This window comes from Oryx dammah, unplaced genomic scaffold, assembly GCF_014754425.2.
Source record: "Oryx dammah isolate SB20612 unplaced genomic scaffold, SCBI_Odam_1.1 HiC_scaffold_6, whole genome shotgun sequence".
NCBI classification, from domain to species: Eukaryota; Metazoa; Chordata; class Mammalia; order Artiodactyla; family Bovidae; genus Oryx; species Oryx dammah.
Window position 1 is genome coordinate 17,686,728 of NW_024070190.1, and position 18,211 is coordinate 17,704,938.

Genomic DNA, 18,211 nt, shown 5'->3' on the forward strand with positions numbered 1-18,211 from the left:
AATGATTTTAAAAAAAATTCCCAGGCTGTCTTGCCAGTAATTTATTAGCTCTTAGGTGAGAACAAGTCAACTTCTCTGAGCCCCAGGTTCTATATCTGTAAAGTGGGGGTAATATGACCTAATCAATCAGCTTATTATAAATACTCAGAAAGAAGTGCTGGAAGAGCTGTGGGTAAGCGGTCTCGCAGCAGGTGGCAAAAGCCTAACAGGACCCAACAGATGCTCAAATGGAGTGCATCCCAAGGCTTGAGGAAAGACTGAGGTAGCTGCACCAATGTTTATCTGTATTGTTGACGTTAGTGACAAACTGGAAACCAGCTAAATGTCCAGTGAGAGTGGAGATGAAACAAGACAACATTACAATGAAACTGTAGAAACTTAATGACTTGAAAAGTAATTAAATATAAATAATATAACATATTATGTGTATATATTTACACTTATGTGATGTCAGTTGTGTATATACACACACACACACACACCCCCCAAGGTTCCAAAAATAAATGTCTGCATCGATTATTTCTGGATGTCATATCAGTGATGATTTTTGTTTTTCCATGGAGATGTTATACCATGCTGCTTTCTGAGAACTTATGATGCATTTTAACCAGGCTGAGTCATAGTATGTTATGTAGAGACAGTTTTGGCTACAAGAAACAAACAGCCTAAAATATAGAGGCTGGAACCACAGATGAGTTATTTATATAACAAGAAGTCAAGAGATTGGTCGTCAGCTTTAGTAAACGTCGTCATTTACTAAAGCTGTATATTTTCATTCTATCCTCCTCAGCTGTTGACTCATGGTTACATGATGGCTGCCATGACTCCACGTATCACATCAGCGTTCAAGACAGAAACAAGGGGGGAAAGAGTGGGACCAGATGCACGTGCTCCTGTTGACAGTAAAGAACAAACTTTTCCAGAATCCCCCGACCTCATGTCTCTCATAAAAAATGAGTGTCATGAGACTTTTAGCCTCTAGAGTAAGATGCAGCAATGTTTAAAGGAGTTGCAGATGGTTGTTGGGCTAGGCAGCCAAAAGTGTCTGCCACACAGGAAAATAGGTTATATTTCATTTACAGGACCGTGGAATGACAGAGATGACAGATCTAACCACGTGCTTTTTCTCTTGGATAGATGCATGTCTATTCTTTGGGAATGACTCTCTACTGGTCGGCGGGGTTTCACGTTCCACCAAATCAGGTCTGTGAACAGGATTCTCAAAGTCTTGCCAGGTGATGTCTTTGGATTTATTTAGTCTATTTTCCCAGGGCAGGGACCACATCTTTTGAGCTATGCACCACCACGCTGTCCTCCTGGGTTCTAGGAAGGATTGCCAATTGATGTTAAAGAACTGCTTCTGCTGAGTCCAGAAAGAACCTCAGAATCCTACTCAACATGGCACTCCAGGCAGCCACAATTTGGGACTGGCAAGCAAGATAAGGCTTATATGCCACTCTAGTCCAGAGGAAGTAGGAAGCTAGAGAAATTTATAGACGCTGAAGATACCAATTTATAGAAAAGGTCTTAAAGCAGCCCTTACTGAAGTGAGATGCTTCCATGAAAAAGGGTTCTGTGCTTAATCCATCTGGGAAAATGTTCCCTACAATGTCTTCTTGAAGATTTATCAGAGTAGTTTATTAAAGACTCCGAGAAGGCTTAAAGTGCAGAAACTTTTAAGCTTTATCATAGCATTTTATAAAAATTTTGACTACAGAATGCATACGTGTCTGCTTGTAAGTGTAAATATTCGTCTGACACTATGACTATTTTGTGGAAACTAGTGTAATGAGAGTGCACGTTGGAGAACTCTGTCCAGTCTGTTGGCCTCTCTCTTTCCTCCCTACCCTCCTTTCTCCCTTCCTTTTTTCCATCTCACCCTTGTCTTCTCCAATTCAACATGCTAGTGCTTCCGGTGCTCCTTCTGAAAAGAGACCTGGCCGCCTTCCTCTTCTGTGGAATTATTCACAGCTCTCCACTCCCCAGGGGGTTGCATTTCACTCCTCAGCACAGAGTGTGTGGCCTATGTAATAGCACACTGAGCTTGCAAGGGCCCCACACTTGACTTACTGCTCTGCATTAAAGTTCTGAGCCGTTTGAACAAGGGCATTGTCCTTTTGCCCTGGGCCTGGTTCTGCCCGTGGTCCCCTTCCTTCCAGACACGTGCCGCCTTTGCCCCCACTGCTTCCTCCATCTGTGGCTCAGCTCCCACCTTTCTCCCAATCTAACCGAGTGTGCTCTTTGATGTTTCTTTCAAGCTCCTTCCCCATCTCCCTCCTCCCTCCCCAGCATGGGCCAAGGGCCTTCCTCTGTGTTATGACCTTGTCTTGTACTTCCCAAGATTAAAGCCCTTGTCACCCTGTGCTGTGCTTGTCTCTTTGAGTGACCATCTTCGTTAGACTTTGAACCTCTTGAAGACAGTTACTGTCTCCCACCTTATATCTCAAGTAGCTGTGCAGTCTAGGCACATTAGAGGCCCTGTGATGTGCTGTACGAGTGTAGGACCCAGCAGTCTGCATACATGTGAGGACAGAGATTCACAGCTGACGCCCCACGGCAGGAGACGGTAGAACAGCCTTCATCTGAAAATGACTTGCAGTGTGGATGAGTGTCAGGAAAACATCTGGTTGTGAGTCGGAATTTGACACCCTTTGCATATACATGGTGGCCACTGAAACGCATGAGGAAAGTGTTTAATAAAATACCCATTTTTCCTTTTGCCTGATGAGTTCGTGTGACATGAAGTTCAGTCAACGATTATTGACCTTATGCTGACCACTGGCGATTCCAAAGTGAAAAAGCCGCAGTGCTTATGGTCTTGGAGCTCACATTCTAGGGGAAAGACCCAGTGAGAACCACATAAATAATTTGAGAAAATGATAGGCTGCCCAGGTGAATGTGAGTTAAAGGCTGATCCTGGTTTGATCTGGGTCCTTGGCATAGGCAGAAATCCACTTTGTCAAGCACCTTTTTTCGTAGGGATTTCAAGCATGTGTTTGGGCTCCCCAGGCACCAAAGGGCGTTCCAGATTAGAGAGCGGCAAACTGCTCACAGCTGGTGCAGAGATAATTGCTCTGCATTTTGTGGACTCGGCGAAGCAGCCCGTGTCCCTCCCTAAGCCACGCAGAAGGAGTGGGCATCTGTCTAGTTAATGAGGACGTCCGTTCTTGCTGCTCCCCGGGCACGCCTGACAGGACACTGCCCTCAGCGGCTGCAGCTCTGCCAGCCTCTCACAGGGCTGCCCGCTCTCCAGCCCCTGCAGCTTCACCAGCCCCTGCACTCCATCTTGCTGACCATGTGCGAAGACCAGCCTGGCAGGCGGCTGCCGCTGCAGTCTGTCCTGGAAGCTTGTCAGATTCACTGGGAAGAAGCGGCTGTCCACCCAACTTCTGCCAATCTCCACGTCAGACAGCTGGTTGGCTTGGTCCTGGGCACTATTTCTGAGGTCAGTGTGGATCTGTGCTTTTCAACCTTGGGGCCTTTCCCTGGCCATGTGCGACTGTTAAAATTCAAATGAGCTAAGTTACAGTTCATTAGAAGGAAATATAACATTCAGTTCCTCAGTCACACCTACCACACTTAAGTGCTCATTAGCCACTTGCAGCTGGAGAGGGCCGTGCTGGACAGGGAAGCTCTAGAACTTTCCTGTTATTGCAGTTCTGTTGGGCAGCGCTGGTGAAGACCTTTGGGGGAGCCTAGATTTCTAATGTGGCCAAGACCTTTGGGATCTTTAAAAGAGCCTCTTTGCATTAAAATGATTATATATATGACCCATGAGTTAGCTCTCTTATCAAAATTCAAATCCAGGCCTGATGTGAGAACACTCCCCTGACTGTGCCTGCATGGCCCCTGGTCCCTCCCTCTCTGCTGCCGTCTCATGCCTGCAGAGGACCCCCTTGCTGTGGTCGCCTCATTGTGCTGCTTGCCACGTTGTGTGACTGCACCCTGCGCGTGCTCTCCAGCATCTAACAAGGGGTCTGGCATGTACTAAGCATTTGGCTTAGGCTGGGATACCTTGAAGCAAAGTCAGGGCGTTTTTGTACAAGTCAGTTATTGGGGAGGTGCTCCTAGGAGAGGGAGTGATGGAAGGATGTGTGGGTGGGTCAAGCTGAGTAAGGGGGTGGTCTCAGGTGGAGACGGCCTCAGCCTGGTGTCATGGGTAGCCCCAGAGCAGGAATTGGACCAGCCGTGGTTCCCCTTGAGGCCAGGACAGAGCTGGGACTCAGGTGGGGCAAGTGAGCTGCCAGCTGTGCAGCGCTGTCCTGTAGCAGGGGGCGTGTTGGAGAATTGAGACCAAGACTAACAGGGAGCCATGTGGGCGGAGAGGAGGGAGTAGCTGGGGAAGCCGCCCCCAGTCAGTCAGAAACTGCCTCTCCCAACCTATCCTGCTGTCTTGAACTTCTCTCTTGACGTGTGAACATGTTACTCCTGTGCACTGAGCCACAGGATTCAGTGGGGAATGAGGGGCTCTTATTTGAAAAACACTAGAGCCTGCCATCCATCAGTGGGCCATTGTCCCCTGATGGACGCCGTGCTGAGGCTCAGCATTGTCATCAGAAAATTGTAAAGTGCTTTTGATCACTTATTCAGCTCTAACTGGGGCACTGAGCTGGGTGAGCTACAAGGCTGTGTAAAGTACACAATGAGGTCGCAGGCGGCAGACAAGCAAGTGAATTTGTTGCAACATGGTGTAATAGAGGCAGATGCGAGGAAAGTGCTGAGGGGAGCTGATGAGAAGACATTGGTATCAGCAGTTATGGAGAGGGCAGAGGTGGAGAGGACTAGAAGTGGAGACGATGGAGTTCTGAGTCTTGGAAGCACAGGAGCGATCATCCCGGAGCCCCTGGCCTGTGGTGGGGGCGCGTGAGCCAAGGCACAGGTGTGCGTGAGCAGGCAGGTTTTGGGGGGTGGGGGTGAGTATGTGGTTGGTGGGTGAGCGTGTGGGTGAGCTCGCCTTGGTGGCTACTGTTCTCCTTGCTGGACTCCCAATGTGAAGGACAGACTCTTCCACATTGACTCAAACTGATGGCCAGGCTGTATGTCTTTATGTAAGCGTTCCTTCTTGACCTTGGAATGTGGATGTGTGATGCACTTGGCCGTCAGGTGGAGAGGAGGGCCGTGGAGGAGAGCTCCTCTGGGCAGCGAGACAGAAGCCACCTGCTCAGGAACAGGCTGCATCGAGCGAGCTGTGAGAGCCAGGCGGCGTGGGCTCTGGGGTGTCCGCGTCGCTGCGGAGGTGGGTACAGCGCCCTGGCCTTCCCTGGGTAGGCTGATGATACCCACTGTATCGTTTCCTGCTCCCTTTGTTGTTTCATGGCCCGATGTCCATGCTTGGGCTCAGAGAAAGCCCGGGCAAGCCCCATTCTTCCAGGTTGCCCCTGGAGAGAAGGGACTGAGCTTAGGACTCCTCCTGTGTCCTGAGGAAAGCTTCACTTGGAGATATAATTTAGCTGAGTTATTTATAGCCAACATAGATTTTTTTATATTGGGTTTTAACTGTCCGAGTTGATAAAAACAAATTTAAGCAAACATCATGAAAGAAAATTGTTTCCTTTAATCGATTTCTAGGCCGAATGAAAGGAGAAGCAATTTATAAAGATTGTTTTTATTGTTGCTCTAAGTATGTTGGAAGAATGGCTTGTAGAACAATCTTCAAATCTTCTACTGTTCTCTACTTTTCAACTGAATGTGAGATTTGAAAAAGAAAATAACGTTGCTGTCTGTTGTCCCTAAAACAAAGTGCTCTTTCTTGTTAGGCTTTATCTCTCCCAAACTCCCCCAACCCGCTGTGACTGCTATTTCTGTTTATGTTTTTCGCATGAGGAAACAGAAAGTTCAAGCAGCGTTGTCGACATCACACGGCTGTCAAGTCATGATGCTGATATCCGTACCCTAAGTTGCTTAATTCCCTGGTGGCTCAGAGGTTAAAGCGTCTGCCTGCAATGCAGGAGACCTGGGTTCGATCCCTGGGTCAGGAAGTTGCTTAATGCAAGAAAACTGTGCTGTTTGCTCCTGCCCGTGCCTTTCACTATGATGTTTGGTTAGTTTCAGAGAGAAGCACAGAGACCCTGAGCTCCCTGGAGCCCAGACTGAACACCTCCGCACACGGGCGCTGTAGCGTTGCTGTGAACAGGTGGGCACAGTGCTGTGAGCTCGGGGTGGGGTATTGGCGTGGGAGCGGCTGAACCCTGATTCTTCTCTTTTTTGATTATTAATGAGAAGTCTCTTGCTTTTCAAGGAAAACCCCACCCTATTCCACTGGCAGGTGAAGAAGCCACATTTAAGCAGATATGGATTCAAGGTGATGAGGGGCCTGATGGCAGTTTGGCCGTCAGGGTGTGCTCTCTCCTCTTGGAACCAAGTTAGGCTCAGTTTGGAAACAGCATGCTGTTATGTAGAGACTGTCTACATTACATGAGCTGCATGACAAACAACCCCAAAACACAGTGTTAAAAACAATGATTTATTTAGCTTTTGATTCTGTGTTAGGAATTTAGGCTGTGTTCAGCCTAGAGGGAAGCTGTTTCCGCTGTTAATTGTGCTTCTTTTCTGACTGTTGGCCAGTGCCCTTCCAGCTCAAGTTCCCCCAGACCTTCAGGAAGGCCGACAGCTCAGCTCTGGTTCTGCTTTCCCGGAAAACTCACGGCCAGCAACTCCTTCCCAAAGGGGCTTTTTGCAGAGAAAGGGAAAGGTGAGCAACGAGGATCAAAGGTACTGCCACAGGCGGTGTGAGAGAGGAGCCATGTGTGGCTGACACGGCAAATGGAAATGGGCAGGATCCTGCTGAGGGCCAGCCTCCCCAGGCCGAGACCTACAGAGCTGGACTGAAATAACCTCCAACCTGGCAATTCAGGGCGATGGGTGTTGTGGAGTGGCCTTGCTATAAACTCTGTAGGAAAGCAGGTTGAAGGTGCCAGGTCCCACCGTTCAGGAAGTTCACGGCTGTTGATGTGAGGTGGGGACAGGACAAGCGAGGTGGTGAGAGAGTTGACAAGGCCGAACGTGCTTGGCAGGTGCCTTCTGAACAGGTGACGTGTGGAAACAAAGGAGTGGCTGGGGTAGTTCGGGAGAGAGATTCTCCAGGCTGGCTGGCACAAGAGCAGGAGAGTTGGGATGGGTGTGGGGAGCTGGGGCTCAAGAGTGGCAGGCTGGCTTGCCCTGCTGGAAAGTTCAGGCTGACAGGAGAGACCATGTCGGGTGGTCCCTGCTCATGGCTCTGGGGACCCAAGACTCCTAGAAGGCAGTCTGGTCTCTGCTGAGGGGCCAGCTTGCTACACCTGTGCTGGAGGGTGAGATTGGGGTGGTCCCAGGTTGTACCTTCTGCCCGAAATAGCCCCGGCGCCAGCAGTCAGAGCCACTGTTGGTGTTTAGATAACAAGCTCCCCTTCCTCCGTGTGCGATACTGACATTAGCTGGAAAACTAACCACACAAGGCCACAGCGGCCACGGGGATAGGCACCCCTGGGTCTGTGACAAGCCCTCCAGAGCAGGCTGTTCACGGATGAGGCCGCCTCTGCCTGGCCTTCTGTTGGCGCATCAGGAGTCCTTTGGGAATGTCAGACCCTGAAGCCCCCAGCAGGCTTTGTCTGCCTGTCTGTCTGTTGTGGAGATTTTCCTGACGTGCTCAACTAATCAGGGATGAGCGGAGCCTGGCATAGCCTCAGGACATCCTCTCCTGTGTGGCGATGAGCGCCATATTCTTCTCCAGCCCCTGCTGCCCTCCAAGACCACTCTCAGGTCCTCGTGAGCTTGGAGGGATGGGGGTCGAATGCTTCTATAATACTAGCAACTCTCTCAGGACATGCATTACCCCTGGCTGCACTTTTGGCCTCTTGAGACAGAAGTCCTGATGGGTACCCTTGGGGGACACATTAGAAGGCCCACCTAGGGACTTCCCTGGAGGTCCAGTGGTTAAAACTTCACCTTCCAATGCAGAGGATGCGGGTTTGATCCCTGGTTGGGGAGCTAAGATCCCACATGCCCTGTGTCCAAAAAAGTAAAACATAAAACAGTAACAACATTGTAACAAATTCAATAAAGACTTAAAAATGATCCACATTAAAAAAAAAATCTTAAAGAAAAAGGCCCACCCAATCCTGTGACTCGCTGGTGTTAGTTTGGGTGAATTCCTTAACCTTTTGGAACCTCCACTGCTTGCAAAAGGGGTTGAGAATGTGCACCCCACAGGATGATGGCTGGGTACAAATAAAAATGGCATCAAGGCATTTCCTGGGTCACAAGTGTGCTATGAACATGAAGTACTGTGATACTGAGAATAAATACTCAGGCACACTCCAATTCAACATCCAGAACAAGGTAAAATGTTTACTTTGAATCTAAATCTCAAAGTATTTTTGTTTTCAAAATCTTGTTGCATATATCTATACATACAATGTGCTGTATAATTTTGAGACATATAAAAGATTATATGATGATGCATGAATTACAACACTTAAAATGAAGTGGACACTCAAATGAGGAGCTAGAACATCACCAAAGCCACACCTGCTTGTTTAAGACATCTGCTCTGAGATGCCTAGCCGAGCTAGGGCCTCAGCCCAGTTGACCCCATGTCACTGAAACCTGCTTCCTGCTGGTTTTGGGGAAGGGAAGGCTGATTGTGGGCAGGAGGAGGTGAAACCATGGGAGAGGCTCAGTTCTGAAGCTGGGGCTCCAGCCGTGTGGAGCTTGACTTTGATTTCTCTTCTTTACCGAGAGTAACTGCCTGTTTCCTCAGTTCTCCAGGCCGGAGTTTGCCCTGATGGCTGGAGAGGCCCCGGTGACCTTGTATTTGCCTGGATCAATTGTGGTAACCGCTGGGTTAGACTGGGTGGGGCTGAAGGGTGGTGAGCAGCCAGCTGAGCAGTACCTGAGGCTGATCAAGCTCTGAGGGGCTTACCCTCTCCTCCAGGAGCCTGCCAGTCCTTGCTGGCACACTGCTACTTGGCATCCATCCTTTAGCATCCTCTTCCCCTTTTGGAAGAAACCTCTGTGGCTCCTCACGAAGTCCTGCTTGTCCTTCCAGACAAGCTCTGTCTTCATCTTCCTCCTTAGTCAGGAAATATTGTTGAAGCATCGAGTAGGTGCCAGGCAATGCTCCACACCCTAGATCTCTTAATATGAAAAAAACAGATATTCCTTTTCATGCGGAGTTTGTGTTCCAGCATTATGCGTTTATTTTCTGGAGAGGAAAAGTCAATCTCCCTTCCCTTGGTCTGCTGGCTCAACCCAGGCAGACCTGGATTGGGGGTGAGTGACAGGCTGTCTCTCCTGAGGCTCAAGGAAAGAGCTTTGGTGTTGTTAGTCCATTGTGGGTACAGCCACTGCCTGCCTTGCTCTGAGATGTTTGACTGGGACCCTTCCTGAACCAGCACTCCAGGGAAGAGGGGAGAGATGTTGGAATATATAACCGGGTAGCTGCCCTGAGTGAAGGTTGGCAGAGGTTGCAGGGTAGGGAGGGGGAGGAGGAAACTGGAAGGGGCCTGGGCACCAGGGAACAGAGAAGCTGGCAGCCAAAACGCATTACCAGAGGTGGGCAGGCAGGACCACTGTGGACCCAAGCTCTTTGTGCATGCTCTAATGGACGTCATTTAGAAAACGCACATTCAAACATACAATCATTACAAATTTCAAGAGGGCAACTGCAAAGCATTAAACTCAAGCGTGCCCAAGTGTGTTACCCAGGAAGCAGGAGACACAGGTGCGGATGAGCGGGAACTGGAGTGGCTTAGAGTGTGCCCCATGGCCGTGCCTGCCTGGGGTCACGGGGAATCCCACTCTCACAGGGTTCAGTCCAGTGCTGGGGAGTGGAGCTGCCGCTGGCTGTGGGAGGTCATGGTGTGGTGGCAGGCTTGGTCTCAGTGGAACTAAAGCCATCTGCGGTGTCCATCATGACTGTCTTTTAATGAAGACTTTCTGAGGAGGTCTGGGCCAGGCCTCAGGCTAGGCTTGGGGCACAGGGGATGCTCAGCCCTCATTCTTAGGGAGCAGGGGCCCTGAGCACTAGGAACTGGGGGACAGAGAAGGGAGTGGGTGGCTCAGCCTCCAGGTTGCAGACGAGAGGTCCTGAGCCCGACCTGGAAACCCGGTAGGAACTTGCATGAGAGGATGGAGGGGAAGGGCACGAGGGCAGTAGGCAGTGTGTGCAGAGATGTGGCAGACCAGCTTTTGTGGAGTGGACCGATGGGCTCTTCTGGGCGGCTCGGCGGGGCTGACAGTGGTCGGGGTCGGGTGACAGAAGCAGATGCATCTGGAATTAATCTGAGCAGGGTAAGGGACAGAAGGCAGACGCTGCCGCACATCCTTGCATACACCTCTGCCGATCAGCTTCTCGGTTCACAGCAATCCCTAAGCTGTAGCCCTCCCTCCTCCTTGGACAGGTACCCGCCCAAGTTCTCTCTGCCCACCCGAGTTGTGCTCTGTGATGGCCTGGGGTCAGTATTGCATTGCTCACTCCTCTGGGGGTGTATGGTTCCCTGTGGTGGCCCTGGGCAGTCCTCTTGGGAAGTGGAGCCCCGGGGATTTTTGCAGGGGAGAGACATCTGCGACATGAGCGCCCCCAGCCTTCCTGGCCCCTGCAGAGCCTGGCAAAGAGCAGGGATTTGAGTCCAGTTCCGCCTTTTACTAAGTGCAACTCTGGGCTGGTCCCTTACAGTCTCTGAACCTTGCTTCTCATCTGCTGAACAGGAATCATGAACATACTCATCTCTTAGGTTATTTGTCAGTTAAATGAAAAAAGACGCGTAAAGTGGTTAGCACAGTAGCTAGCCTGTGGTAAAGACTCCATGTCTTTTAGTTATTGTTATGGTTTATACTGTTCTTGTTTTCAGACCAAAAAAGCAAAGTCCTACTTGGCTCTCAGGGGCCTCTGTGTGGTGTTGCTGAGCGGGCAGTGCCTGGAGGTGAAATGTGACGTCACATCGACCGTGGGCGCCGTCTTTCGTGCCATTGCACCCTTTGCCAACCTCGGGGAGCTCACCTACTTTGGCTTGGCTTCCCTGAAAGGTGAGTGGCTCCCAGGCTGGCCTGATGCCTCAGGTAGCCCTGGTGTCTCGGTGTGTGTGTGGTGAGCGTGCTCAGTCACACATTTGTGTCCGACTCTTTGTGACTGCATGGACTGTAGCCCACCAGGCTCCTCTGTCCATGGAATTTTCTAGGCAAGAGTATTGGGGCAGGTTGCCATTTCCTACTCCAGAGGGTCTTCCTGACCCAGGGGTTGAACCCTAGTCTCCTGTACTGGCAGGTAGATTCTTGACCACTGGGCCCACCTGGAAAGCCCAATGTCTAGGTCCCTGAGTTCTATTCCTTCTAACAAAACTGCTTGAGACTAGGACGCTGCACTTGCACACACAGATACAGAGCGCCCAGCCCATGACAGAAATGGAATAAATACTCAGTTTTGTGTTTTTAAATTTTATTTTTATAAGGTGGTCACTGGGAGGCAGATGATAAGTGATATCTCCTCAGATAAATATTCATATTTTCTCTTCTGGGTGCCAAGTTTCTTTTCACTGACACTCTCGTCTTTGTTCCCTCTTCTTGGCCCCTCGTGGACCCGACAAAGGTCCTGTGGCACTAAATCCAGACAACTTGCTTCCTGCTCTCTCCCCTAGACTCAGCCGGCTCTTGTCTCACCCTTCGGGCAGAGCTCAGGGCTGTGAGTCTGATGCGTGGCGCCTGCCTGGCTGCTTTCCCCTCTAAACACTCTCTACTTCCATTTCAGGTAAAGAGTTCTTTTTCTTGGATGCTGAAACCAGGTTGTGCAAAATAGCCCCTGAAGGCTGGAGTGAGCAGCCCCAGAAGAAGAGCTCCCCAAATACCTTTGTGCTCTTTCTAAGGATAAAGTTCTTCGTGAGTCACTATGGGCTGCTCCAGTGAGTGCTGCAAACTTCTTGGTTTGATCCTTAGGCCGTTTATGTCTGTCCAGGCTGACATTAGAGATAATGGGTGGGCAAGTGCTTGGCAAATTAATGTGTGCGCACATTACAACAGTTGCTGTGTCTGGTCTTCTTTTTACTGGATTCCAATATGACAGAAGAGGGGGAAAGGTCAGTGTTTGGGGACAAGCCTGGTCAAAATGAAAACTTTACCCTTTTGTTTCAAACATATGCCGGTCAAGGTCAAGTTCTCCCTCCCGGACCCCAACATGCCCCACCTCCCAGCAGCTCATTGACAAGGATGGGAGAAGGGGGTCACTGCTTTGGGACTGGATCACTCTCTCTATTCCTTTGTTTATTAGACATACCATCTGACTAAGCATTTCTTACTTGAGCCACAAGAACAAACACCTCCATGGATATTGTGGGAAGTGAGTAACCCTGTGTCTTGGGCACAGAATAGCCTCAGCGAGTGACAGGAGGCATGGTATGGATAAACAAGGTCACGCTTGTGTTACTGGCGTTGCCCTGTGGGTTCTACTCTCTTGCATCCCATCTTCTCTCCTTTTTCCGCTTCACAGACTGAGGAGACCCTCTGGCTTTAGTGCTCTCCTTTGCCCTCAGCATTCCAGTAACCTTTATTCCTGCATCTCTTTGGCAGGCACAGCTGGACAAGGCACCAATTTTACCTGCAACTTCGGAAAGACATCCTGGAGGAGAAGCTGTATTGCAATGATGAGACGCTGTTGCAGCTGGGGGTCCTTGCTTTGCAGGCTGAATTTGGCAGTTACCCAGAGGAGGTAGGCATGGAGATCAGGGGCCCTTGGCGGGGGGGTCACTGGAGAGGCAGTTATGGGACAGTGGGGAACTGTTGTGAATGTGAAGACAGCCTGTGTTCTTAGCACCTACACTGAGATTGGGGTAAACTGCATCCACCCACCCACCCATGCATCCATCCATCCACCTATCTATCCAACAACTATCCATCAAGTGTTCTTTGCTAGGCTCTGGGGATACAAAAATGAACAGGTCAAGTTTATACATTGTAAGGTAGTTCTAATCTAAAGTCTTGCCTACAACCAGTAATGTACTAATTTATTGAGCTCATCATCACTGGCTTTCAGATGTTTTGTGCCATGACCCCGATTAAAAAAAAAAGAAGACAAACCTTATAGCTCAACCTGTACACATGTGTCCATGTAACAGAAGTGAGGCAAAAGTTTAGGAAATGCGATGGACTTATGTGATACATACTGGTATTTCCTGTTCTAGTCTAGTTAATTTATAAGTGCTGGTTATGAACCACTCACAGGTCACCCATGGATTACAGGCAGCAGTTTGGAAACCATTTTTCAGGCTTCACCAATATCTTGCTCTCTTCTCCGCACATCTGCAGAAGTTGCCTCTGCGTCTGGAGCCGTCTGAGTCCCTCTTCATCCCCTTGCATTTTTCACCGTCTGGTATGGAGTATCCATCTCCTTATCAGCCTTGCTGTCAGTCTCTTCATTAGAATGGAGTCCACCAGACGGTGAAGATTTTGTTTGTTTGGTTCTGCCATTTCCCTCACGCCAAAGCAGAGCCTCAAACACGGGGAGTTTGGTCAAGAGCAACTGATCTGAGGAGTGAGTGGATGAACTGAGTACAGGCTCTTGGCTGGATAACACTGTGGTTAAAAGCCATCCATCAGGAAAGTCAGCAACGTGCTTGTCAGGGAAATGTCGTTCAGCTCCCGACACCCTACCCTTCTCTGACCCTCACTTTCCTGTTCCCACTGCACCTACAGGGACTGAGACCTCACTTTCTTTTCTTGGCACGTCCCCACCCTACCCCCTGCCTGGGCAGGCAGTCTCCCAGGGCCAGCCTAGCCCACATAACCCCTCCCTGCCGCTTTGACGAAACTCCAGGCCTGTCACTGCTTGGAGCCCCTTCGTGTCTCCTTGGCTCCAGAGCTGGAGTCCTAACCATGCCTGGGCCTGCTCATTCCTGCCCTTGTGCTGCTACTTTGAGGGGGTCTTGGGAGGAGATAGATGGGGAAACAGTGGAAACAGTATGAGACTTTATTTTTGGGGGCTCCAAAATCACTGCAGATGGTGACTGAAGCCATGAAATTAAAAGACACTTACTCCTTGGAAGAAAAGTTATGACCAACCTAGATAGCATATTCAAAACCAGAGATATTACTTTGCCGACTAAGGTCCATCTAGTCAAGGCTATGGTTTTCCCAGTGGTCATGTATGGATGTGAGAGTTGGACTGTGAAGAAGGCTGAGCGCCGAAGAATTGATGCTTTTGAACTGTGGTGTTGGAGAAGACTCCTGAGAGTCCCTTGGACTGCAAGGAGATCCAACCAGTCCATTCTGAAGGAGATCAGTCCTGGGATTTCTTTGGAAGGAATGATGCTGAAGCTGAAACTCCAATACTTTGGCCACCTCATGCGAAGAGTTGCTTCATTGGAAAAGAGTCTGATGCTGGCAGGGATTGGGGGCAGGAGGAGAAGGGGATGACAGAGGATGAGATGGCTGGATGGCATCACGGACTCGATGGACATGAGTCTGAGTGAACTCTGGGAGTTGCTGATGGACAGGGAGGCCTGGCGTGCTGCGATTCATGGGGTCGCAAACAGTCAGACACGACTGAGCGACTGAACTGAACTGAACTGAACTGGGAGGAGAACGGCCCAGGCCCATGGAAGGTGCTGTGAGCCACGGGTGCCCGGGCGAATCAGTCGCCATCCTTGTTGCGGCCTCTAGCCCAGCCCTGTGATGGCCCCTACAGACAGGGAAGTGTGGCCTCCCAGGGCAGTGTTGGGCTGACCTTAGCAGGCTCTATAGATTGAAGGAGTTTTTGAGTCAGACGGAATGAGGTCCAAACCCTGCCTCTTTTGTTAAGTAGCCACGTGGCATTAGATATTATTTCTCTGGCTCAGCTCTTTATCTGCAAAGCGGAAATCTGAGATAAGAGTAGGTCAGAACTACTGTGAGGGTGGCGGGTGGTGATGTATCTCTGAGGCCGCACATGTCGCAACTGCTGTTTGTAAGTTTTCCTGCCCCACCCCAGACTCAGGAGTGCTCTGCTGGAAAACAAAGACCAACTTTCAGTCTGTGGATTCAGACATACAGTTTTCAACCTGATACCCTAGCTCTACTGCTGGCAGCTGACAGAAACAGTGGGCCAGGTCCACTGAACGCAGCTGGACGCACACAGGCCCAGCCCCTTCCACACGTTCTGCAACCCGGGCCAGGGCCTCACCCTGGGTCCCCCATTCTGGTGCCCCGTGTGCCCGTCACCTGCCCAGTTCCTGACTGGTCTCACCTAGTTTCTGCCTCAGCCTGGATCTCATCCTTCACCTTCAGCTTCTACTTCAGATCCTGTCTCCCCTCCACCTCTGCATCTGCTCTGGCCTCCAGTGTGGTTCCAAGATATTCTCTGCTGCCCCCATGTGGCCCCTAAAGGCAGACCTTTTCCCTTTCTTGCACGCCTGTGTGCATGCATGCATGTGTGTGTGTGAAAGCAACAGATTACACATACCCGTTCATTTCAGCATCTACTCGCTCAACCCGAATTTATGGCGGGCTTGCTCCTTGCTTGCATCGTCTAAGCCTGTGTCAACCCTGCAAAGCTGGTGTTATTTCCATTGCGTTTTATTTTAAAATTTAAAACATAATTTTATTTTTCTATTTATTTGTTTTTGGCTTTCCTGAGTCTCAGATGCTGTGCAGACTTTGCTCTAGTTGCGGCGAGTAGGGGCTACTCTCTGGTGAGCAGGTTTCTCCTCGTGGTGGCTTCTCTTGATGCACTTAATGGGCTCTCGGGTGCGAGGGCTTCAGGAGACTCGGCACGTGGCCTCAGCAGCTGCGGCTCCCGGGCTCTAGAGCACAGGCTCAGTAGCTGTAGCGCGCGAGCTTAGTTGCTCCGAGGCATGTGGGATCTTCCTGGATCAGGGATCGAAACACTGTCTTGGGCTTTGGCAGGCAGATTGAAGAACTGTGCCTCTTTGAGGTTAGGTAGCATTTCTAGGGCCTTGCTATACTATGTGCCAGGCACTGCGGTGGGCACGTCAAAGGGCAAAAGGAGGTCTCAGAGTGCAGGCCTCTCCCTGTATCTGGGTCACTGAGTGAGCAGAAGGAGGAGGCTGGCCCGTCCAGAGCTGCAAGGATTTCACGGCAGCCTTAGTTAATGGCCCTTGAGGCTGGGCAGCGCTGCCAGTCAGATCCAGGAAGGAACCTCGTGGGCCCTTCTAAGGGGTGGATATTTTGTCTGATAAATGGTTCTGGTGCCGGGGAAAAAAACATGATTTGGAAACCACTGCAGTGGAAGACTGGAGGCACTGATGAATTCTAAGCTGGGAAGTAAGTAACATGATTACATTTGCATTTTAAAAAGGGAGACAAAGACAGTTTGGTACAAAAATAAATCTCCTTAATCACATCATTGCAGCAGAACAAATTTCCTCTGGGTGCATTCTCTTCCAGCCTTTGATCACACATGGGGATTTTATGCAGTTGTAAACGTTGCCACATTTGATTTGCAGTCTGCTTTCTCACTCAGTAGTCCGTCTTCCCCTGGCCTTCCTAATGAGTTTTTGGGATAACCACGTGGTATGCCTCACGAGGGCCGGAACTTGGCTTTCTTACTTGTTTTCCCTCTCGTGGGCATCACCCTCTAGGCGCCTCTAGCGCCACGCAAGTGCTCATAACCACTACTGCTATTGTTCCAGTTGCTTCTCATTTTCCTTTTTAAAATAAATGACAAAGAAAGAAATACTTGTGCTGGAGCTTTTTTAGTTTCATGCTGACTTCTGTTGATCTGACTTCTCTAGTTCTAGCAAAGGGATGGCTGGGTCAAAGGTCCTAAATTTTTAAAAATGTTTAATGTCCTAAACAATTTAAAAACGCGTTTAATAGACTTCTGTTTTAGAACAGTTTGAGGTCCATAGCAAAACTGGGTGGAAGATGCAGAGATTTCCTATATGCCCTTTTGCCCCCACAGATGCTTCCCCCACTATCACTGTCCCCCACTATCAACTGCAATTTATTGCAATTGATAAGCCTACACATTGATATCCTTATCTTCCAGAGTTCACAGTTAACATTGGAGTTCGCTCTTAGTGTTGTACATTCTATACGTTTGAACAAATTTATAATGACAGATATCTACTCTTACAGAATCATACAGAATAGTGGTGTTTTTTGGGTTTTTTTTTTGGCCACACCACGTGGCTTACAGTATCTTAGATCCCCTACCAGGGACTGAACCTGGGCCCTGGCAGTGGCCTAACCACTGGACCACCAGGGAATTCCATAGAGTAATTTCATTGCCTTGAAACTCCTCTGTGCTCCACCCTCCTCCTCCCCTACCCCTGGCAACTGCTGATCTTTTTACAGTCTCTGCCATTTCCAAAATGTCATGTAGTTGGAATCGTATAGTATGTAGCTTTTTCAAACTGGCTTCTTTCACTTAGTAATCTGCATGTAAGTTTCCTCCATGTCTTTTCAGTGTGATAACTTATTTCTCTTTAGTGCTGAATAATATTCCATTGTCTGGATGTACCAGAGTTTATTTAGTCATTCACCAACTGAAGGACCTCTTTTGCTTCAAAGTTTTGGCAACTATGAATGAAGCTGCTATAAACATCCACGTGCAGATTTCTGTGTGGACATACATTTCCAGCTCCTTTGGGTAAATACCAAAGAGATGATTGCTGGATCATATGGTACAAATTTGTTTAGTTCCCTAAAAAATTGAAGAACTGCCTTGCCAAAGAGGCTTGACCATCTTGCACTTCCACCAGTAATTGAATGAGTTCCTGCTCTTCCACATTTTGCCAGCATTTGGCGTCAGTTTCTAATAGCATTCTGAATGCTTTTTTGTGTACTGGCTTACCAAGCAATTTCTTCCCCTCAGTGTCTCTGAGCTGAGCTCAGAAGTGGCATGGGCCAGCCCTAGGCTGGAGGATTCTGTCTCCAGCCACATGGGGACTCCTGTGCCAGACCAGGAACATGGGGATTTAGTGGATGCTGTCGGACCCCTCGTCAGACCGACGGGCCCATTCCCAGCCCCGAGAAGGCCAGATGCTCCCAGTTTCCGGCTGCCTCCCTCATGGACAGGTGCCCTCAGCTTGCGTCTTGCCCGAGATTAGGCTGGTATTGGCTTCCTGAGACTAGGATGGGCTGATTCAGGAATACCAGGGAAGGGTCAGCTTCTCTATCTGCCAAGTTCTACCTTCCTCATTCCTTACTGTGAACCTTGAGACCACTCCTCCAAAATGTCTGTGTCCCTCTCCGTGCCCCAGAGTCCATACCAGGGAACTCAGTTTTGGGCAGTGAGTGATGACGA

General features: G+C 49.6%; 1 protein-coding gene across 4 annotated transcripts in view; it reads left to right on the forward strand.

Annotated features, from left to right (window-relative positions):
* FRMPD2 (FERM and PDZ domain containing 2) overlaps nt 1–18,211 on the forward strand; it is a 96,668-nt gene that overhangs the window by 30,098 nt on the left and 48,359 nt on the right. For 3 of the 4 annotated variants that reach the window (XR_005721379.1, XM_040242622.1, XM_040242623.1), the window contains exons 1-5: nt 6,184–6,691; nt 8,738–8,809; nt 10,830–11,004; nt 11,723–11,873; nt 12,538–12,676. Coding sequence is in view for 3 of the 4 variants with exons in the window: in XM_040242622.1 (XP_040098556.1) it covers nt 8,762–8,809; nt 10,830–11,004; nt 11,723–11,873; nt 12,538–12,676 (513 nt within the window). In the remaining variant the exon portion in view is untranslated. Of the gene's footprint in view, nt 1–1,137; nt 1,204–3,253; nt 3,446–5,103; nt 5,237–6,045; nt 6,134–6,183; nt 6,692–8,737; nt 8,810–10,829; nt 11,005–11,722; nt 11,874–12,537; nt 12,677–18,211 lie in introns of those variants that run through there. The other variant, XM_040242624.1, reaches the window with a different exon arrangement.